Here is a 23,328-nt window from a genome sequence, read left to right on the forward strand (position 1 = left end):
CTCCACTGCTGCTGGCTCGAACTAGGAGGGACTCAAACAATGTTTGAGAAATCCACTCAGAACTCTACACAATCGATACAGAGGCAGAAGACCTGCCTGGCCAGGGTAGGACCTGTCAACTGGCAGGAGTGTACATACAATTAACAGAGTAACAAGGTTGTCAGGGTGCAAGAATGTTGTTTAAAGCTGCACTAATCAATATTTGTATTTTAGCAATGGATGAAATTACTATGTCTAAGGTTAAAGGTGGTTGTTGTGATGAACTCACAGAAAATCATCACTTGACTCTGCTGTTCCCATCAGCTCAACAGAGCTTTTTAGCCTCTTTTAGCAAGTAGTTTTGGATTTCCAGACTGAAAATTGTGCTCTCATTTGCAGCCATAACAGTCTGTTGCTTTCACACTTCGATAAACCCACTTTAGACTACCTGCCCAGCCCTAAATAGAAAATGTTAGCAGCTAATGCTAGCTGGTGAACATAGTGCAGGATGGTGTTGGGCCTGGTGGAGACCAAAAAGAGCTACACAGAGAGTGAATTGAGTGACTACTTGACATCACACCACAGTCACCTATGTGCATTATTTATGCCTATATATGAAAACATGACAGAGCCGACCAGAGACATGGTGAGCAGTTCTGGCTCAGGCATGTGTGAACTGACCAATCAGAGTAGACTGGGTATTCAGGAGGAGGGGCCTTAAAGAGACAGGAGCTACAACAGAGCATTTCAGACAGAGGAGGAATACAGTGCAGCAGCACTGCACAGTATGAGTAGATAAAGCATGTAAAACTGTTCTTGTTTGCAGTAAATCAAATAACATGTTGAACCTGAAAACGAGCATCATACATCTTCTTTTAATTCACCAGTTTCAAAACACGGCTAAAAATGAATGCTTATGTCTTTCTTTGTCTGCAGAATGCAAGCAACTCTTTATTTAATGTTTTGTATTGTTTCCAGTTTTAAAAAGATATCAGGATAATTCTGGCATTATACATAAAATACATACAATGATTGTAAGATTCTAATGTTTTTGTAAGCTGCTCTTTCATGTAATGGCCTGATTTACCTGGAGGTTTCCCTCGTACAACTGCCTTTAAAAAATCAGTGGAGCGTTCAGTGTAGCCCCTTCTACTGTACATGCTCTTTGAAATGTTGTTTCAACATCACATCTGGAGAAAACACAGGATCTTGGCAGCTTTTCTTTCTTTTTTAGAACAAAAACAATCCAATTAATAATGCTGCCACCAATGTTACCACTACCATTTCCTGTCATTGTCTCAAAGAAATTCAGTGCGTATAAATACAATTTCTTCTTATAATCTAGATCACAAGTCAATTGAACTTTTAAAACAATTTCCACTTCTTGATGTTATAATAGACTTCAACGCCCAGCTATATATATTTCCAAATGGTTTCCATGGAGTGACTTTTAATCAAATCAGCCTTTGGAAATTATACTCTTCACACAGTAAAAGTGAAGGACACAAAGAGCCACATTAACTAAATCAAGGAAATAGGTTTAAATCATAAGGACTAAACACAGTTAGTGTGCGAGCAGCGTCTGCTCATTCAATATCCCACTCAGTTAATTTTTTTTTTATGCTCGGAAAAAATTTAGGCCAATTATAAATCATCCTTCAGGCATCGAGTGGCTGGTCTGGAGACAGCAGATGCAGAAACTTGATTAATACATAAGTACATTTCTTCCACGTTCAGTACCATCATTGTGATTGTTCTGCTACGCCTTAAAGAAGATTAATAGTGGCATTTGTTTAATGGATATCCATGTTTTTTCTCTTGCCATCTCTTGTGTGGAGCAGCGCTGGGATGATGATGAGGGTAATGATGATGATCAGACTATTACAGTGGTTCATTAGTGAGGAAGGAAGAGGTGTAGCAATGATTATCACATGCATGAGGTTAAAACAGCCAATGAGGTTTGTTTTGTTTAAAGATTTTCTGTTGCATTTTCCCTTTTTTATTAAATATTGACACACTGTAGATACAGAACTGAAACATAGGGAAGGAGAGAGGGGTATGGCTTGCATTTTAAATTCTTTATGTGTGGTGAGGGACAAGAATACCTCGTGACTGCTGGAAGAATAAGGCACATATTAGTTTATACTTTTCTTTTTGCCAACAAATGTCATGTAAGGACCTAAACCAACAATGTGTTAATCCATCCCCCAATAATGCCCCATTTACTGACCATGATCTAACATTTGTTCTTATCAAGGTATGGATTCAGATAAAAGTAGGTTATTACAAATCCAGGAAACACAATAAATCACTTTTCAGAGCCTGTGTTGATATCAAGAACAATTAAAGTAGTAGCAGCATTATCCTTAAAGCACACACAAAGGGGTTTTTTTTTGTAGTTCAAGTTCAAGTTCAAGTTCCTTTATTAGTACCCAGAGGTAGATTTTGTTTGCAGCAGCAGATGGGAAAACATTGAGACACAAACACACATCATCCAGCTCAGGATAGTGAAAGCTAGAAAAATGGAAAAGAAAAAAAGAATCTTAAAAGTTTTTAAAAGTTCTTACAGGTCTAGGTCATTCTGAGATAGTAAAATGTAAGAAAGAAATAATAAATAAATAAATAAAAATTTAAATAAATAACAACGAGTAAATAAGTAAAAGCAGCAAAGTTTGCTGCATTCAAATAAACAAGGGACAGACTTCTACAAAAGGTTACCACTGTTCTTCCAGTATTAAAGTGGTAACAGACGACTTATTACAGCACTGAGATCAGCGTTTCTAGGTCAAATCTGGATTCTTGCGCTTGTTTTTCGCTTTGGACAGTAGCATGGTGCTAACGCTGTATGTGACTATAGTGGAAACAGTAATAAGACAGGGACACATCAGGATGTGGGGTTTGAAAAGATGTCTCCACTTTAAGTATTCTCATTTTGTTCTCATTTAGTTTAATTCTATGTGACAATTTTGTATTTTATTTATCTATTGGGGCTTGAGGAGGTCGAGAAGAGAGGCCATTTTGAATGCTTGCTTTTCTTGTGTGGTTGAATTCGTCTTAGCTTGAGTTTTCTGGAGATGCTTACAACAAAACTCCTTTTAACATTGTGTCAGACATTATTTTTGGATGTGTTCAAACTCACATCATCCAGAAGTGTCGGCGTTGAAACAGTTTGACAGGTGACAGAAATGTCACATGGAGTCCCAAGTTAGTTTCTCGCTGCTATTTTCCAAATTGGCAGTCTCCTTCCATCACATCACACTGTGAAAATACTGTATTTTAAGCAAATATGTGCCCATTCAAAAAACTTAGATGTGCAGTATGGTTCCGGTATCACTGCTGCTGTGTTTCATTGATGGGGAGAAGAAAAAAAAACATGTGGCTGACTCTCAGAGAGGAGAGGATGCAGAATCCCACACAGGATTAGCTCCCTTCTCCACCATTTATAAGAAACAGATGTCTCAGAACCGAGCTGGATCTCGTCCAGGCATCCACACTGATACACCGGCCTCCTGTTAATCCACTGTGCCTGCATCTCAAAGAGTGGCCGGTGGCATCAGCAGCCTTCATGATAGTTGCTGTTGTAGAAGTCACATATGGACACCAGAACAGAGGACAGGTTTTTGGCTGCAGTCTGTCTCCTTCACCTGTATTTAATAACTTCCACAGACTGCGAGGGGAATCTGGGTGGTTTGTTTGGACTTGTGCTTGATTTTAATTAGTATTTTAATTACACACTGTCTGGGCCCCTTTTTGTTTTTTTGTTTTTTGTTTGTTTTGTTTTTGTTTTAAGTTAAACCTCTGGGGAACAGTGTCCTCCAAACACTTGACGTGATGCAGCCGCTACCTGATCTGTTTTGATTAATATGTTCGAGAAAGAAACACTGCGGCCAATATTCATATTCACTTGGCAGCCCGAGGTGTAAGCCGTGTAAGCCTGTTTTGGTGTTTCAGTTTTTAATCAAAAAACGCGGATGCTTCACACTCATGCAGATTGACTTAAAGTCTTACCAACAAACACTAACACTTTATAATGAGGGCAGTGACTGAAAATCTGTATTCAAGAACAAGTCAGATACATTCCTGGAATATTACTTACAAGTAAAACTCCTTGTATAGAATAGAGCAACACTTGCGTAAATGTACAAAATATTATTTTCAAATGCTTCTACTATTAGTTACTACTTAACTGACTGTAAACTGTTGATGTTTAATATAGTTTTATTATCAACAGCAGATGTTCAGTCAAAGGGGGTTCTGTTTCTCCAGATCTTCAGTCATTTTACTTCCCACTCCTGCTCTGTTCAGCTCAGTGGTCACGTTCACCTCTCCGAACATTCGCCTGCTGCAGAGTTTAGCATTTTCTGTTCGTGTGTCTGTTTTCATTGGCTCGTTCCTGATCTGATAACCCTATTGGCTACAATATTTCTGATGAAAGGATTATTATTGATTCAATTTGTCATCAGTACTCAATTAGGGTTTTTAAATTATGTTGAGATGCATATGTAAAATTACAAACCAAAAAATACATAAAACACTTTTTTTACAGTAATTTCAGTATCTGTTATTAGTTACTTCCACCCCTGAATAAGGCTACAAATTACGTACTTTAGTAATGCTAAACTAATGCATGGCTCTTGATGCATGAAACAATAAATAATCGATGTATCTAGAATTCCTGTTAATCACCATTAATAAATTGTCATGTCTGAGGTAACTAATGATTACCTTTCCTCAACTGATGATCTGTAGTGTGTGAACTAATCACATAGTCATAGTAACTTCATCATTTGTTAATGGTGAGCAGCAGAAGTTCATGAAATTTCCTGCATTGATTCATGCATAAATCATGAATCAATTATAAAGTGTTACTAACAAAACTACATTTAGTTAAAGGACAGCGTTTGGGTTCTTTTCGGAGTTGACTTGTATATAAAACTGAATAAATCACATAATTTGCCTTCATGCCTTGTGATATCAGTGTCATATGGCCCTCATGCTAAGTCATAACTGCGGATGACGTGAACTTGCCGATCACAGTGTCCTCCACACTGAGGAGGAAAGGCAGAGAAAAGCGAGCTGTCCTCCTCTGACATCAAGTATTTGGAGAAGCTGTAATTACACACTGCTGGCAGACCGACTGCTTGGTTAGAAACTGGAGGGATGGATTGTGTTGTAGTGTCAGCCGAAGTAGAAACAGCTGCATCTAGTGGAGTAAATCCATTTCCTAGCTCCGAGGGAGTCCAGGACATGAGGCTGCGAGTGTCAATACATGTGCTGTGTGCACGAGGGGCTCGCTGGTTTTCTCCTGGCAGCTCGGGCTCAGAGGACCAAACAGAACAAACTAGCCCAATGGCAAAAAAGTGGCTCATTTAGGGCAGCTGATATAGATTTGGACAAAAAGGGGAAAGCTGCGATGGTGTGCGACTCATTTATCAGAATGCAGCAGCAGCAACAACATGCCACTGCGTTTAATCGACGTATTATCAGTGATATCACCCTCAGTACTACAAACTGGTTTATTTCATGGGCTTCTTCCCTCCATTACAACACAATCACATGTATTCTCAGCGCGGAACAATAAAGAAATGTGACATAACTTATATGAAAAGTGGGTTTACACGCACATAATTCATTTAAAGTCTTCTTTGTAGTTACGTCACCCATTAGTGTCCCCTCAAAACAGCTTTCAACTTCACCATGACACCAACTTGTAAGTTACATCTTAAAGCAACACAAATCAATGAGATAAACTTGTCAAAATGCTCCCGCTAGTACTGACTTTTTTTTTTCCAGTAACCAGATATTAACGTAAGATGCTCACCTGCCATTGCTCAGATATTAAATTAAATGATGTGTGCATGCAAATCCACTCAGACATTTATCAATATTCAAGGCATGAAGACTGCCATCAAACACAGATTTATAGGTTCAAAAGACAGAAATATTGATGCATTAAGATTTAAACAAAGACAGACGCTCAAATAAACCTAAAAGATGATAAACTAGCATAATGATTTCCAATTCCAGATGTCTCATACAGCCTTATTGTGTAGTTCCTTATCCTTATTTTTTTTTTGTCATGTAATTAGATATGTTTTGAACCGAAGCGTTGCATGTTATTACACTTTAGTACGAAGGGGATTTCCTTCTATTTTTGCTGTTTGATTTCAATCCCTTTCCTCTGGTGATCTCGTGTTAGTGGTTGTTATTTATGAATCTTATGCAACCATATACATCAGAACAATTTCAACAATTCAAACAATCACTATCAAACTCCATGGGTTGGTTCCGCTTTCAGTGACGATGAAGCAGGACAGGAGTGGAAATGGTGCGGGTCTCCTGGTAGTCTAGCTCATCTCCTGCTGCCCAGATGCTGGGACTGACGGTTCAGGGGACTCATCGGAGGGGCTACTGATTCCAGATTTGCTCTTTAAAGAACGTCCCAAATACAGCCAGTACTCCTTACGGATGGTGTCCTTCTCTTGTGCCAGAAGTTCACAAATCTTTCAGGGGGGGAGAGACACAGAAAGGGTAAGAAAACAACAATAATGGCAACATTTTTAGTTCATCTCTCAAACAAATTAATCCTGATCCCTCAAAACCCACACTTAATGTCGGAAATCACAGTTGTAACAGTTTTCTTTGATAAAACCTTACTTCTAGAGCCTTTCTTAAAGTTTCCTTTCGTTCCTCTTCCCCCACATTTTCTTTTTGGTTGCTGTTCTCCAAAGCATCCTCATAGCAATCAAACAGAAATGCTAGCAGATAAGGTGAACAGTGTGTGTCCTTCAGCTCCAGGACCCTCTCCAGCAGGCCAGGCGGAGACGACAGACCTCTGTCCTGCAGCATCCTTGGGGGGGGAAAGAGGGTACGTCGTCAGTGAGCTCAGTTTTTTCCCTGTAGCATATCATATACTGTGAATATCTGAATTGGGATGGCAGCAATATCAGTGATTTTCCTCAGACCGAGCAGATTCATGTAGTGATGACACAAGTTGTTTGATGTATCACTTTTGCATCTTGCAAAATTCATGTTATTTAGATATACTGTAGAAAAAAAATCTAACATGTTGCATCTTACCCTTTCAAATAATTCCATGCGCTCTCATTGTGTGGAGCCTTTTTGATCTGGCTCAGACAGTATCTTGACATAAAGAGAAAAAAAAAAAAAAACAATGTATGCGGCAGAAAACATGCTCTTGCAAATATTGAAGAAAGAACAATGCGATCATTAAATAAAGAAACTTTGATTAGCTTGTTTAAAGGACGTCATCAAACTATATCCTCTCTTCAACACAACATATAAAAAGTGTTTGTATGTAAAGCCTGAGATTCTTTAAAACAGAAGCTATCTATGTCAGTAACAGTGACCAAAAAAAAAAATCACTTTTCGTTCCAACTTGAAAGGGTACAAATGATCTTTCTATGCAAGTCGTGTCAAGAAGCACTCACTGAATCTCTCTCTCCACGATGGCTGGATCAGAGAAGCCTGTAGTGTGAGATATTACAAAATGCCTCTGGTTCCATGCAGAGTTATTCCTCACATCATCCTCCAAGAGATTCTCCACAAACTCCAGCTCGTTGTCCCACAGTTTGTATTCCTGGAGAGTGAAGAAGGCAAATGTTGGCAAAGTTTATGTAATCATGTAGTGCTTTCAGTGGTGGCCCTGCGCTGCATGATACAAATACTGACCACAGAAGGACTCAAACAGCATGTCAACAAACAACCACATGGAAAAGGGAAAGGATTCATTCTGGCAGAGTGGCTCACTGTGGGAAGAAAACTGGATCTCGGTCCTCATTTCTGAAGCCAAACTCTGCTAGGAGCCCCAACACCTACCTGGATGACCCACTGTCTGTGCTGCCAGGCGTGGTAGTTCTTTGCATCTTGGCTGAGAATGTCGGCAATGAACTCCAACTCTTCTGAGGGGTCGTTCAACCACTCTACCACCATACGTCTGTGATGCCTGTGAAGAGTTTAGAGAACTCATTTTATTACGTCATTTTTTTTAAACCCTCTCTCATTTTATTATTAACATTTCATAAAAAGTTGGAGAAAATATAGACATCAAAATCAAACAAACAATTTGTATATAGCAATAACCCTGATCGTGACTATTTGAATAATTGAAATATTTAAGTAATGTCACACTATTTAACAACTACTACGTAAACATGGGACCTAAAAAGAATTTGCCAGCACTCACCAGACTTGATAGTTTTTGGGTTGCTCCTCGATGATGGCGGTAATGTACCTCATCTCCTCTCTCAGGTCCTTTGACAGGGCTTGCAGTAGTACTCGCCTGTAGTGCCTGCACATACCAAAACCCAAGAAATGTTACAATAAAGTTTCACTGAGGTCATTTTTAAGCACAATGAAAAATTCACTATTTCTAATGTTAAAAAGGATAAACATTTGTAAATTGTTCACTACAGGACGTCTTTTTCAAAACTCAACTCAGCTTGACATAGGAAGATAAAATATCCTACTGTTTGAATGAGGAAGTGCGAGAATTCTCCAATGTACCATTCAAATCATTGTTCTCGCTTTATTTCCTTGTGTTATGAAAATGAGACACCAGGAGATATTCACAACAACATGCAGCACGCTCACCAAACTGTATAATTGGCAGCATTCAGCTCAATGGCCTCTGCTGTCAAGGCGAAAGCGCGCTCGCTTCTTTCATCGTTCTTCAGCAGTGCACGGAAGTAGTCATAAACGTCTGAGACTGTTGGAAGAAAGATCTGTACATTAGTTCTAGAATAGTACCAATTTCAACAACAAGGTCCTGACTTGATCTGCAAGTGAATACCTGTGTGGTCTGATTGTCTCTACTGTAATTATTATATTAAAAATGTATCGTGGTACAAGTTATGGTTCTTGAATCTGCAGGTGTTTGCGTGTCACTTTCGCTTTTGTAGTGTTTTCTATGTGATTCGCATCTCTTACACTTTTCAGAGTAGGCGATCTTCACAACAGGATTTGGTCCATCATCCTGAGGAACAGGCTCCAGGTCAGCCCACTCCTTTCTGTCTCTGAAACACAAAACACACGGGGGTGGATTTCCTGGCTACTGATCTACAATACTCCCTGAAGCTAGCTAATGTAGCTAGCGCTCCTAACAGTTCAATGTTACTACTTTGTTACACAAATGTGAAAAAGATGAAAATTAATTTGTGAAATAATCTACATGTATGTATTCGCCTTTGTTAGCTTCTGAGATGTTCCAACTTGGCAATGGTTTAGAATGACTTTATCAAGTCCATTAGCACAACACTTCTCCAGTAACTAATTTACTGCTAATTATAGTGACATTGGTGGTCACGTTATGATGGCAAATATTAACGAAACTCACAACGAAACAGACATTAATCTAAAAGTTATCAGACATTACCGTGATTTCACACACTAGCTAAAGTTAACGGAAGAAGTAGTTACTCTTAAAGCAGCTAGCAAGCTAGCCACCCAAACATTCATGAGAAATGAAAACCAAACACTACCTGTAAAACAAATATCGAGTCGGGTCAACAAAATAATCATCCCCGATGTGTTCCTCAGCCTCTACATCAAACTCTTTGTCTTCTTTGACGTTTACAGGCTCATTTGAAGTTTCCTCGACACCTGACATTGCTAACTCTCTAGCTTAAGCTCGTCTGTGCGCTGAGGAAGGAACCAAACGTCATATCCGGTGAAGTGGAAAGCTGCCTTTAAGTACTGTGGGAAAATTACATTTTGACAATAGTTATTTAAATAAAAGGATGTCCTCCAGTTCCGAGCAACAGCCCAGACAAGTGTTACCAATTAATATAAAATGACAAAACAACCTGACTGGTGACTGTATGCAGTTGTTCAGGAGTACAAAATTATGTGACCGCTCTTCCACACATCCTCATTAACGCAAGCTTCCGAGATGCCACGTTCAGGCACTATTTTAATATATGCGTTTACGGCACGGAAATAATTAAGTTCACCATAGCCACCCCGCGAAATGTGAGAGATGTCAGAAACTTCGCATTTGAGATACATTGGGGATGAAGGGCAAATTAACAGAACATTCACTATTATTTTCTTTATTTCTTGTATCAGCTGCCGACTGGCCCTGATGAGGCTCATCTGCATATCAGAAACGTCCATTTATATTTCAAACAAGTCGGGCTGAAATTAAATCTCATGACATTTTTTGATCTCTCATCAGAATATGACCAAACCCACTTTCAAATTGCTCCTTCATATTTGTTCTTATTCACGTCATTTCATATATTCATAGTGCATGAATCACTGTTACTCACCAGGCTCTAGTCTTTTGGTTGGATTGTTTTGTGTTCCCATGAGCAAATCTGTCCTAAAGAGGACAAAACGAGACTCCAGACTACTTTTCTGAAGAACTGTTGAGGGACCACTGAGCCTCTGTGGCACAAGCATAGACTTGCTCCATGACTCCCTCTTATGGCAGGATTTGGGGGAAACAGATATACGAATATGAAACTATAAAGAAATATCACAGTAGTCCTTAAAAGTGAAATATTAAAAATGTAGATCATATTATTCTCTCATTTGACTCCTTCCCAAGCCAATCTTTGGACTTTTGACTCAACATTCAGTGGAATAACACAGTCAGTGACAAAGTTCTTAAGGTCAAGCTGAACTTTATTTTCATCGACGACTCTGGACATTATAAAAATAAATAGATGATTCACAGTCAGTGGATCGTAATACAAATTGTTATCAAAATTATGTATCAGCCAGAATGAAGAATTAAACCATGCATAATCACCATTCCATCAACATATACTGTACATGTTGTGAATACTCGTCTCCGACATTTGCAATTAACAAAATCTGTTTTTCAACAGAACCTGTTGACAGAATATAAAATCACCATTCAAATTAGACAGCTATGCAAGGTGAATATGCTTCTCTCTGACGAGTTTTCAATGATGGCTTGACCCAACGTTTGTTCAGTGACTGTCTTCTTGATCCAATCCGTGCTTTTCAATGTAGCGTCTAGAAGAGGGAGGCAAATCAGATAAGAACAACAGTCAGTGATTACTTACTAAGAGTGAGTTTTTATCCGTCAGACCTCTCAGTTAAGACAAGCACTTGGTTTAGATGATAAACATGACATAGCCTTTTCATTACAATTAAAATGAATGCATTGCCTTATGGTCAAACTTTCCCATGCTCTGAAACAATCTTGCCACATTTTAAAGGAGAATTTAAGCCACAAAATGCAGGACATGCATCTACATTCTTTTTTCTTTTTTGTCCTTGAGTTTTTCCAATAGATATTTTTTCTGCTGCCATGTTTTGTTGTGAACATGATTAAAATGAAAATCAATGTAACATTACACTGAAGCTTATTGGAGGTTTATTCCAAATTAAGCATTAATTAAGAATTGTGTTTCAGGCCACATGACAAATGTAAGCCTTACACTCACTCTGCCTACAGTTCTGTTTAGCTCTCCACTAACTCCAGACACAAATATTTGGCTCCATAATGTTCATGAGCTAGTTCTAACTTTGTCTGCCGTTTGATTCTAAGAAGGAAGACTACAGTGGGTTTATCAGAGCTTTTTGATTGTAAACAGCTGCCTGCTGACACTGAAAACAACGCTGGTGAGAGCTGTGAGAGTGAACCCAAACAGTAAAGAGCTCTAAATCCAAAACAATGAGCTTAAAGATGTTAAAACACTCTGTAGAACTTAGAAATGCAGATTTGGCGGTTGCTCCCCGAGGGTTCATCAATGTGATCAACCTCATTTCACAGTTTGACCCATTGTAAATATAAAGATATTGATTTCTGCACTTTTAAGTTACACTCCATTTTCCATTTGGTTGAGTAAGTTTTACGCCAAAGAGAAGGAACAGTTGAGAACTCCCAATGGCTCGCTCCATCACTGCTGTCTCAGAGACGGTCTGGATTTCATAACAAATCTGTAGGGTCTAAATTAGCGAAGACAGGTGTATTTTTATGTAAGACTTGTGTCTGGCGCTGCTTTAACACTCTGTGGAGTCAGTATTGAGCGACAGACATGACCCTAGGAATTAATTCAAAGTAAATCTCAAACCAAATAAATATTGCAAAACTGCAAAATGTTGTGCATAATGAAACAGCTTTGGCTTTTCTCTGAGGTGTCTTATTACCATGGATGGAACAGACATGGCGCATTTTCAATGAGCCCAGAAACACTTGATTGAAACAATAGTTGAGAGACTGACAGAAGACGCAATCCCACCATGTATGCCTGACCTTTCTGCTGCAATTTTTTTTAAGAATTCTGCTCTGCTGATGTGACATTGCTAATGGCAAGAAAATCTCACCTTCTTGCAAAATTATAGAGCGCTTCTTTTCTCTCTTGGAGAGACAAATGTCTGTCAACTGGTGATTTCCCAAAGGATTTGGCAGCAGGCTGTGGAGGGAAAGAAAGTGGAATTATCAATTTAGCAGCAAAATAAATGATAAGCTGGATCTATTGTATCTGAAATTAAAATCAATCAATGTGATACAACACTAACATTTCTATGCAACTTATAATCTCCTCTTAAAATTCTAGGAAATAAGAGCTTTATATGTTCACATGATTAAAATGGATCCTAAATTCCCAAGCCAGAGAGATAAGACTACAAAAGGCTGAACTGTCAAACCTTTATGGTGGGAGCAGGACCACAGGAATAGGAGCTGCTCTTAGAAGGCCCAAAGGTTGACATCCCGGTTGCTTCCATTTGAGTTTCCTCTTTGTTTTCCAGCAGATTTGTTATGGTGGTGTCAATGCAATTGGTTTTTGCTATAAACAATCACAAGACAACTGTAAATGCACAGCGATTTAAACCCTATACCAGTTTTTGAGGATGCGTTACAAATCGAATGAACAGAGCAGAGTGTGGTAGAGAGTAGATGATATTTAACAGTAGAGCAGAGAGTCACAGTACATTTCAATAAGGTGGGACATGGGGTCCACGTGTAAACGTGCACTGAAATTGGTCCCTACCTAAGTCCTTTGTGATTACATTCAGCGGGACATGAGGCAGCACGTCCTTCACCTGTTGGGCCATTTTAGCAATCCTATGATCATCTGCACCCAAACTCTGGACCATAAAGCCAAGGCCAATGGAGGGAGGTCTGACACCTGGGGGAAAAAGAGGAACAGCTGACATTACCCCCCAAAACTCTAAACCAATCAGGTGAATCCCAACATGTAGAGAGCCAGGTGTATTGTGTGTGTTTTTTTAATTTACTTACCTGTAGCAGTTTGTGGTACAGTGTGTCTTTTTCTTTTGATGTGCTCTGCTTTGTCTGCTTTAGTGATCTTGGTGGAGACCAAGCCAAGTTCACCAGCTAGCAGCTGAAATTAAAAGACACACATTTAATGTACAACAGCAGCAGAAAGGAGCAGGCAATAACTGATATAAATGCAGTGTTTCCCATTCATTACCTATACTGTGGTGGCAAACTACAGCCTAATCTGTCCCGCCCCAGTCTCATAATGAAGCTAAAATATGATACTTGGTTTAGCCTCTTAATTCTGTTCTCAAAGGGCACCAGATTGATGCATTAAAGGTGCAGTAGGTTAGATTTTTGTTAGAAATGTGAAAAAACAAAAACAAAATCAAATTATCAATAGAAAGTGAAGCTTTGATGCTGTGACGACTTAAATTGTGTTGTAAAACTATCTACTGAAGTTAGCATGTTAGCCAGCTAATCAGCTAGCCCCGGTCTGTCAGCATATACACCAGCACTTCCCTGGTGTTCTGAGCTCACCGTCTGGACCACTAGCTGCACAGCTGACAGCATTAACTAAGCAGCTGCAGCTATAATGAGCAGCAGTTAGTGGTTACTCTGGTAATATGCTGCAACCTATTTGTAGTGATTTTGAATTTAACAGGTAGCCAATTCTTAAATATTGCACCTTTAATCCTTCACTTGTACAAAATATTGCTACGTCCCTGAAGAGGGTCAAAGGTCTGGCCACCAGTCTCAGAAATCCTGTGGAAAACACTGATGATGGACAAACTGTAGGATGTGAGTTTAGGAAACTATAGCTAGATCTTTGTTGCTCACTAAAGAGGAATCTGGGTGATGGAGCAGTCGGACAAACTGCCTAACTTTCAGTACTGTATGCGCTATAACAGTTTTTTTTTCGCATATTTGTTTTTGCCATTACAGATCTAACTTTATGAATCCACTAAGCTGGCAAACATTTTCAGGGCTTGACGCTAAGCTTTTTTTCCAAGTAGCACTGTGCTACCATGCTGAAAAATTTAGTAGTACACATTTTTTAGTAGCACAATGAAAATTCAGCAATTTTGGTAAAAACGTAATTTTCAAACAAATAAAGTACTTATTTAGCCTAATCCTAACCCTGTAGACTAATTTTAATGTTATAACTGGCTCTTTTAAACTGGAAGAATGTCCCTGCTCCAGCAGTCAACATAGTCTGGTCTCCTGACCCGCTTGGAACTAAGCCACCTCTCTACGGCTGGACTTGGGTCATAGCTCTCCAGTGGAGGCCCCTCGAGGCTGATGCGCATCAGGTTCTCTGTTGTGGACACGGCCAGGCTGCTTCGTGTGGAGGTCTTAAAGCTTCACAGCTACAGTGCCCCGGCTGCCTCCCAGTGTCCAACTTAACATTTTTTTCTTGCTGGCCCGCTTGGCCAGTAGATTCGAGTTTTACTGGCCCCATGTGTAATTATAGTGGCCCAGCCACGAAAAAAATTAAAATAACTGTTTTTCTGGGAAAAAAAAAGACTTGTTTATAAACTGAAATTGTTCCCATTTAATTGTTTGGAGAGTCTGTCCCTGCAAAATCAGTATGATCTGGCAGTGGTGGCAAAAAGTAATAGGGGTTTGCGTAATAACAAGTATTAAAATTTCAAAATTGAAATTACAACATATTTAATATTTTGAGATGTATCATTTCTCTCACTCCTATAATTATGTTATCATTTTTCAGGTGATTGATTTTCTGAAAGCACTGTACAAACAGTACCATTAATTATCCCAAAGTGGAGGGATCAGTATATCTGGATCATTTTTTAAAGACACCTATAATAACCACACCCGGACATGTAAATGTGACATCTGTCTTGATTCATTTAATTTAACTTAAAATATGGAAAACTGACTGCATACTATATGAATCAGAAACAGAAATGCTTTACAGCAGTTCCCATTCAAAGTCAAGAATAATAATAATAATAATAATAATAATAATAATAATAATAATAATGATAATAATAATAATAATAATAATAAATTATATATATGCTTGTCTTGCGAGTCTAATTTATTTTGAAAAAACATCAAGGAAGAAGACGTGACCACTGACACTGCACGTTTTTCTTTTTCGCCTTTTTCACGTGTTGTGCCCAGAAGGATGCCAGAGAATTCACAGAGAAGCTGGAGAAGTTTGTGACATTTTCATCCCGGATTTTTGTGAGGAGGGAATTAAACGCCTGTCCCAAATAAACGCCTGGTCTGTTAAGTGATTGAAACAAATAAACGCCCGGCTATTATTGGGTATTTTGCGGTAGTTCCTGCATCATCAGTACGAGCTGAACAATAAAATCTAACACAGCAAGAGTCATCAGCCGGTCAGTCCCAAAGCCGGTGTCATGTTTGAAGCAGCAACAGGAGAGGGAGGGGGAGAGGAGGCAGCTGCAGCGAGCGCAGACACAGAGCGGCCACAGAAACTGAGCGACTGTAGTGAGGCGTTTGTACAAAACTGCGGATAAACGGCAAAAAAAATGCGGGTGTTTACTGCTCAGTGCTCACGTAAACAGCAAAATGGTGCATGTACTACAGTTTTGTCGGAGTCGCACTGATGCGACTGAATGTAATTTTCTATTCGCACTGGAAATAATCAACTCGCAAATGCGAGCAAAACAGTCGCACTGTCGAGCCCTGATTTTTTTACCTCCTGGACTTTGTTGGCAAACTCCTGCATGGACTCGCCATCTTGTCTGGATACTGGTGGGAGCCAACTGGAATGAAAATTAAAAACAAAAAAGCAAAATAAGGAGTCATTCTGACAACAATTATGGCTACAGTATTGGTGAAAATCAACAGGAGACTATTTTTAAACTTAAAAACAGAAGCTATTGAATCTGAACATTTGAGAGGCATGCTCGTTAATCAACATTACTGGCCAGAGATGAGCCGGGGGACGTTATCTGTGCCAAAGCAAAACTTTACCAGTAGACTATAACTACTCTGTCAGCAGAAGATCAGGATTATAAAAAGACAATTGCAGATAGAAATAATAATACAAATTATTTAGTACCTTACATGATACACTGTACATGGAACAAAAAATGTCCACAAGAGCTCCTTCAGCCAACTTGACTCTGGTGTGCTCTGTGGACAGACAAGAATACAATGAAGTCAATCATACTGTTATCTTATGGCTTAGTGTGGCATGCCCTACTTCAACTATGTTTGCACAGACACTCACAGAGAGGAGAGGGACAATAATAGCTGTGGCACCATGTCCTGGTGACCCAAACAATCCTGCAACTAACTCCACCTGTAAAATGCTTTATCTTCCCTTATTCATTTCCTTCCTTCCTCTGTAGGTTGACATTTTGCATTGTCAGTGTCTTGTTACAGTCATTAACAACCCCATGAAGAAATATCCCTCCTCTGTACTTGTTATACTTATGTTCCACACAGCACTCAAGATTCAAACAGTCTATGTTATCCCTGCACTCTATTTTTGTCTTAAATGCATGATCAAATGACTTTACCAAAGCAATCAATGGTCTGGTCACCCGTAAGGCCACAGGCTGAATGGAATCAGTCAGTGAAAAAGGCCAAGAACTGAAAGGAAACAAACATACTCAGTATGTTAGATGGTGTTGTACACGCAAAATCTGACTTTTTTCACCCCCCAACATAACAGAAACAGATTTATCTAAAAATACTCACAAATAACATGGAGAATTATGACACTGTTGGTGTTTTATACTTGGCACAAAGGAGTTCTGGCCTGATTGAGTCACAAGTGTGTATAAAACTTTAAAAAAAAAAACTTATATAAAATCAATTTCAGACCTGTGCAAACAAAAGCAAAGCAATATTCTTCTATCCTATTATGAAGTCCTTTTTTAGGTTCTGGTGCACCTCCAGGGGACTTTGGCTGCAGATACAGTAAACTTGCTTATGAGTTACTCAAATTAACGACAGAAATGAATCAATTTTGCAGCTGTTTTCACTTCCTAACACTAATTTGCCTGTGGAACTCCAGAGGGAAATTAGTAGGAGGAAACAACCGCCATTGTAATTCATCTCTATCTCAAAGTGCCGTAGAAGAGGAATGATCATTTGTAGCTGGCTTGATTAAAATCACAGTTTGTTTTTACAACCAAAATCATGAGTGTGAGCCAAAACACCATTGCCATTTGTATATACTGATCCAAAACGTTGCTGAGGACTAGGATTATTGTATGTAAATATAAAATAATTTATGAGGAAATATTTCACTTATTACTAGCATTGCATCAACAAATTCCACTCACAAGTATTAACTGTGCCATCGTTAGCAACATAAATCAAACATGTCATGTCAATCTTACGATGCGTAGTTAGATCCTGCAGCAGCAGCAAATATTACAGTAGCACTCACCTGAACTTGAGCAGGCCAGCACGGCCATTTGTGGTGTCCTCCTCAGGAAACAGGAGCAAAGGTGGGGTGCCTTCAGTGGAGCAGTACCTCCGAAGAGTCTCTCCAATTGCTTCCTGGCCAGATGTTGAATGGATTTCCATGAAGCCTCTGGCCCAACACACAAAGCCTGTGGAGCCCTCTAACTGGGGCTAATGAGTAGAAACAGACAGTGTACGCTCACATAACACTGCATTCACTGTATTTACCAGAAAAAGACAACAATGTACACTGGTAGAATAAAAAAAGGTCAAAGATGGGATAGAAAGATGGCCTGGACACTACACGTGTGAGACTTTAGTATGCTTCATGCACCAGTGCACTCATCGCCTCCTTTGCAAGCTGCATGCGTCATCTGCAGCGCGCAGTTTTCTTTGTAATCTTTCAGGTTTCACTAGGGCAGCTTACATGAAGGCGAAATGAAAAATGTCCAAGTGTACCAGTTAGCAACACTTTTGTGAGGTACGTGCCATATCCAGTTACTTCACTGCACACATGTTAGCTGCTGCATGCGTGCAATCTGTGCGATCTGAAGTGTGTACCAGTCTTATGAATGAGAGATGTATAAAATATTTAAAACATCAGGAAAAGCAAAGAGGATATTGGAAGTCAAACACTCACGGTATTGCAGATGGTCAGAAGGTTGATTATGTTGTGGTCGAACTCTGTCACATGATTGCACATGTAAAGCTTTGTGTTTTTGTCTCTGGAGCGAGGGTTTTTCTGTCTCACATGCATCCCCAGGACTGAGCACATAATCCTTACAATAAATCTGAGAGGACAAAGAAACAACAGAGGGCAGTAATTTATTAACATTTTCATAAATATACAGTTTTACTGAGCTCAGTATTTTTTCATATTTTGGCCATGCTCTCATAGAAACGTCCAGGTCATTTACATGTGTCATCTAATTAAATGTTGGGGTTCTTCGATGCTGCAATTATTTCTAAACAGGACATACAGTATCCATTATAGATGTTATTTTCTTATATTTCTACTGGTACCTCAGTTATTATTAATGAAATACATGCAACTACTACAGCTACATTATTACTCTTGAGACTAAGTGGCATAAATAAAAACAGTGATATTTCAAAATACTTGCCTTCTGATAAAACTTTCTGGAAGCGCACAGCTGACCAAGAACACGTGAACACCAATAAAAATCCGTATTAACGTCAAACAAATCCCAACTGGAAAGTAAACCAGCAACAGCAGGAGAACAACGGCATCTTTGGGAAACCTGTCCAGAGAAAGAATGAGAAGAGTTTTCAGTGCAGTAGATAAAAGCTGAAAGAGGTGAAATGAGATTGCTGATATGTGATCTTGACAGGCCACACAAATCACTCCAACAGCGACTAATAATATCAGAAGCAAACAAACAAACAAAGGAAAAATAAGCCAAGCGTGAACAACCATCTGTATACCTTGAATTAATAAAACTTCACATTCAGCTGCTGTGTATGTATTGTAATCAACACTGTTGGACAACATGGGCATATTTTACTTCACACTCCCAGTTAACTCGATTGATAAAAGCAGGACTGCTAAAAATGTGTCCTATACCTGCTGGTAAACTACAACATTAATGTTTAAGACTTTATTGTGAAATCAAATGTATGTCTCAAGTTCTCTGATGCACGACAATTAATCAGAGCTGACAATAAACATCACCGGCCTCTTTTGCTGTAGAGTAACTTAGTGTATTACCAGTAAGTTTCCATATGCCAGTTTAACACGTCGGCAGGTTTAATTTCCTACAAGTTATTACACGTGTCTCTATTTGATTGACAGAACATCTGGGATGCCCGATATTAATCTAGTCCTACTTTGTCCTAATATTCAACACCATAATCAGTACCTCCACACTTACAGGCCTAATTACACACATCTATTCATGTGAAACGTGGGTTACTTTATTTTTTGAGTTCGTGAATGAGTCACAACTTTCACTTTTCAAAGCCGAAGTGACGTTTATGACAAAGGTATACACTGTATATACACGGAGGTACACGTTATCTCAGCCTACTGTGTCCAAGTTGAGTCCTTTGGAAAACTTCACGCCGAGTTTAAAGTTCAACAACCATTTATGGTTAGGCTAGCTAAGTAGCTCTGCTATATGAACCACCTAACAATTCAGCTGATGACAGCACGACGTGTGCACTAAATTAGCATAGTACACGGTTGCAAAATAACTGGGAAAATGAAATATTTACGTTAACGTCACCACCGCACTCCCAGGTTAGCTAGCTAATTAGCTTTCATGTTTTATAAAAGGTTTGCCTTCCCTTCATTTGGAAATCTACAGCAGTTAGCTAAGCAACCACTGATGTCACCTGACGATATTTTACAGCACATCGTTAGCACACAGAATAAGAATTTAACATTACTGCAAATGGCTAATTATCGTTAGCTGAAGGTTAACAGCTAGCTGCCGTTAGCTGACTTACCGACGAAAGTCAAACATGTCTTCAATCCCCCGAGTCTCCATGTCCGCCAGTCAGACCTTTGCTCAAAGGCTAATGCTAAGAATACAGCCTGATCCCTGAAAATAAATTAGTCATAACGTTCACGACAGCTATTTTGTCGTTCGGGGGGTAAAGTGGCAACTAACGTTGTTTCCACGATTGACTAGCGTGATTAGAGTAAAACCTTGAGGCAACCTATCTCAGCAAGTTTATAATGTTAGCTTAGCTTTAGCTGTCGTCAATACATGTTCCTGGCCGCGGTGCTAGCAGCGCTAGCGCCTGTGCTTCAACGGCAGTAACAACAATTTCACTTCCGGACACAACATTACAGAATAAAAGTGCAATCGCCGTAAAAGTCAAATAAACTGACTCAAAATCTGTGCTATCTTTAGTTTGTCACAAACTTCGACAATAGCTATAAATACTGATAATAAACTGTTATGTTTCCAATATATTCATGAAATCTTTAGTTTGCACAACTGTGTGGCCTCACTGGGTCTTTAACTTTCAAAATAAAAGTCCTCTAACAGAAATCATCGAAAAGTTACGATATTTGTCGCCCTCTAGTGCCAGTGTTATACTCTCACAAGTTCAATCACAACAACCCACAGTCCTGTTACTGGCTGTGGTTACAAAGGTGTGCCAAATTGGAGGGACATTAGAATTTACAATAATATCCAGAGGTAGGCTAATCAAAAATGTCTTTCTGCAATGCAATACAGAGGGTTTCAGGTTCTTTCCTGTAACTGCTGCCATCAGACTGTGCAACAGCAGTGGAGTAGTCTCAGTCTATAACAACACACACAGACCCATTTTCTCACATTACCCCAGAGATAATCGCACCAATCTCCCTCTCCAGGGGCGGTTCTAGGGGGGGGCCAACAGGGGCCAGTGCCCCCGTAATTCTGATTCTGGACCCCCCCTGTGGCCCCCCTGGGAGTCTGCATTAATAATACAATGACAGATTTCTTGCAATGATTTTGTTCTGAAGGGAAAGGCAGAAATAACGTGTCTCAGCAGTGTACTACCCAATCAAAATTGCTGAAATTGTAAACACTGCTTTGTCTGAATGAGGGATTTATCCTTTTTTCCGGGTGCCCCCTAACAAAAAAGCCGGCCCCAACCTGGCCCCCCTATTAAAACTGGTCTAGAACCGCCACTGTCCCTCTCTATTTTCTCTCTGCTGGACTGACGATACATTTAGTCATATATTTCTCAACACAATCTCCACTGTACCATGGCTCAATGGTTAAAGAAGTGAGACTGTGCCTGGATAAATCTGGCTAGGGAAAGTAAAAGGTGGCTTGCTCCCTCCAGGTGGGAGGAGAGTTCCTGCCTCAAGTGGAGGAGTTTAAGTATCTTGGGGTCTTGTTCACGAGTGAGGGAAGGATGGAGCGCGAGATTGACAGGCGGATCTGTATCGGTCTGTCGTGGTAAAGAGAGAGCTGAGCCGAAAGGCGAAGCTCTCGATTTACCAGTCAATCTACGTTCCGACCCTCACCTATGGCCATGAACTTTGGGTCATGACCGAAAGAATAAGATCCCGGATACAAGCGGCCGAAATGAGTTTCCTCCGCAGGGTGGCAGGGCGCTCCCTTAGAGATAGGGTGAAGAGCTCTGTCACCCGGGAGGAGCTCGGAGTAGAGCCGCTGCTCCTCCACATCGAGAGGAGCCAGCTGAGGTGGCTCGGGCATCTGTTTCGGATGCCCCCGGGACGCCTCCCTCGGGAGGTGTTTCTGGCATGTCCCGCCGGGAGGAGACCCCGGGGAAGACCCAGGACACGCTGGTGTGACTATGTCACTCAGCTGGCCTGGGAACGCCTTGGGATCCTCCCGGAAGAGCTGGAGGCAGTGTCCGGGGAGAGGGAAGTCTGGGTGTCCCTGCTCAGGCAGCTGCCCCCGCGCCCCGGAAAAGCGGACGATAATGGATGGATGGATGGATGGGAAAGTAAAAGGCAGTGCTTGACCCTCCTATATTACCACCACTTAGGCGCCCTTGAACAAGGCCCCAACCCGAACTGCCCCAGTGGAGCTGCTCAATATCCAACAGATTGACTGTGGTTGTAGTAGGCAGCTTCTAGGTGTAAATGTATAACTGTATGACTGTGATCAACATATTCCTGAAAAAGAGAACATTGCTCTCAGTGAACTCCTCCTGAATAAATAGTTTCAAAAAATGTCATGTTAGATATCTGCAAATATGTCTAGTACATTATGTTATATTGCTTTATTCTATATCTCACATCCCATATATCGTTATTACCATTTAATATAATTATGTACCTTGTTAATGTTAACACGGACTTGCTGTATATTCTGTTATACTTAAATTACATGTCTATATTTATACAGACAACAACTAGCTTTTTATTACTAAATGATATCACATATTAATCTGGTGTTTGCTCTTGGCTTTGACTTGTTAACTCTGCAGCTTTCAATCACACAACTGTACCTGTAATTCTGTCCAAAAGCTTTGTATAGTTTCGAATTTTAATAATGTTTTACTAATCTACTTATATACTTATCTGTACTTATTTTTGTCATTGTGCTGCAGAAACAGCCACATTCACTGGGGATCAATAAATATTTATCTTATCTTATCTTATCTTATCTTATCTTATCTCACTTAACCTTACTTTAAAAAACTTTTCAGTGAGCTTCCTGAATATAAAATAATATTATAATGGGGAAATTAATAATGACTCTTCACATTTTCTTCATGAACTTATCAACCAGATTAAAGTTTTGCAACTTGTGACTTTCCTTATTTGTATATATACATATCCAGAAGAATATAGGCTGCTTGATTATGGTACATGGTGGCCTCGTTTACTTCAGGCCAATATGAACTCTATTTTTAGTTTTTTCTCTGTGGCCTCCCGAGAGGTCTGCCAGTATTTAGACTTAATTTAGACAAAATTTAGATTTAATTTTTACTGCATCAACCAATATGATATTTTATAGGACAATTCTGTTAAGACAAAGGGCCAAAACTGTTATAATTCATTTTCAACTAAAAGCAATGTCAAGAATATGAGTCTATAATTACCTTGCAGTCACCACTATATGTGATGACCCATTTCTTTGTATTTTCATCACGACTTATATACAATGATGGGATTTGTTAATCAGTTATTACGGATTTACAAGTGACAACATTGTTAAATCGTGTGTGTAACAGTGTTAGCGGTGTGTGTCTTGAACACACCCCTCTCATTAATA

The 23,328-nt window shown here is 39.6% G+C and overlaps 2 protein-coding genes across 2 annotated transcripts; both read right to left on the reverse strand.

The window, feature by feature from the left end:
* Positions 1–5,477: 5,477 nt before the first annotated feature.
* Positions 5,478–9,684, reverse strand: fnta (farnesyltransferase, CAAX box, subunit alpha). Its single transcript, XM_030396643.1, has 9 exons — positions 9,480–9,684; positions 8,929–9,014; positions 8,593–8,707; positions 8,186–8,290; positions 7,819–7,945; positions 7,431–7,579; positions 7,060–7,122; positions 6,637–6,829; positions 5,478–6,482 (listed from the first exon to the last, which is right to left on the reverse strand). The coding sequence occupies exons 1-9, from the start codon at positions 9,605–9,607 to the stop codon at positions 6,327–6,329; spliced, it is 1,122 nt and encodes a 373-aa protein (XP_030252503.1). The 5' UTR covers positions 9,608–9,684; the 3' UTR covers positions 5,478–6,326.
* A 924-nt stretch (positions 9,685–10,608) lies between these two features.
* On the reverse strand, positions 10,609–20,419 carry aup1 (AUP1 lipid droplet regulating VLDL assembly factor). Its single transcript, XM_030396644.1, has 12 exons — positions 20,087–20,419; positions 18,742–18,879; positions 18,258–18,408; positions 17,601–17,788; positions 16,723–16,795; positions 16,260–16,333; positions 15,894–15,960; positions 13,220–13,322; positions 12,969–13,106; positions 12,625–12,764; positions 12,301–12,389; positions 10,609–10,983 (listed from the first exon to the last, which is right to left on the reverse strand). Exons 1-12 carry the CDS (start codon positions 20,125–20,127, stop codon positions 10,938–10,940), a joined length of 1,248 nt encoding a protein of 415 aa, XP_030252504.1. The 5' UTR covers positions 20,128–20,419; the 3' UTR covers positions 10,609–10,937.
* Between the last annotated feature and the right edge of the window lie 2,909 nt (positions 20,420–23,328).

This window comes from Sparus aurata, chromosome 18, assembly GCF_900880675.1.
Source record: "Sparus aurata chromosome 18, fSpaAur1.1, whole genome shotgun sequence".
Classification (NCBI taxonomy): Eukaryota; Metazoa; Chordata; class Actinopteri; order Spariformes; family Sparidae; genus Sparus; species Sparus aurata.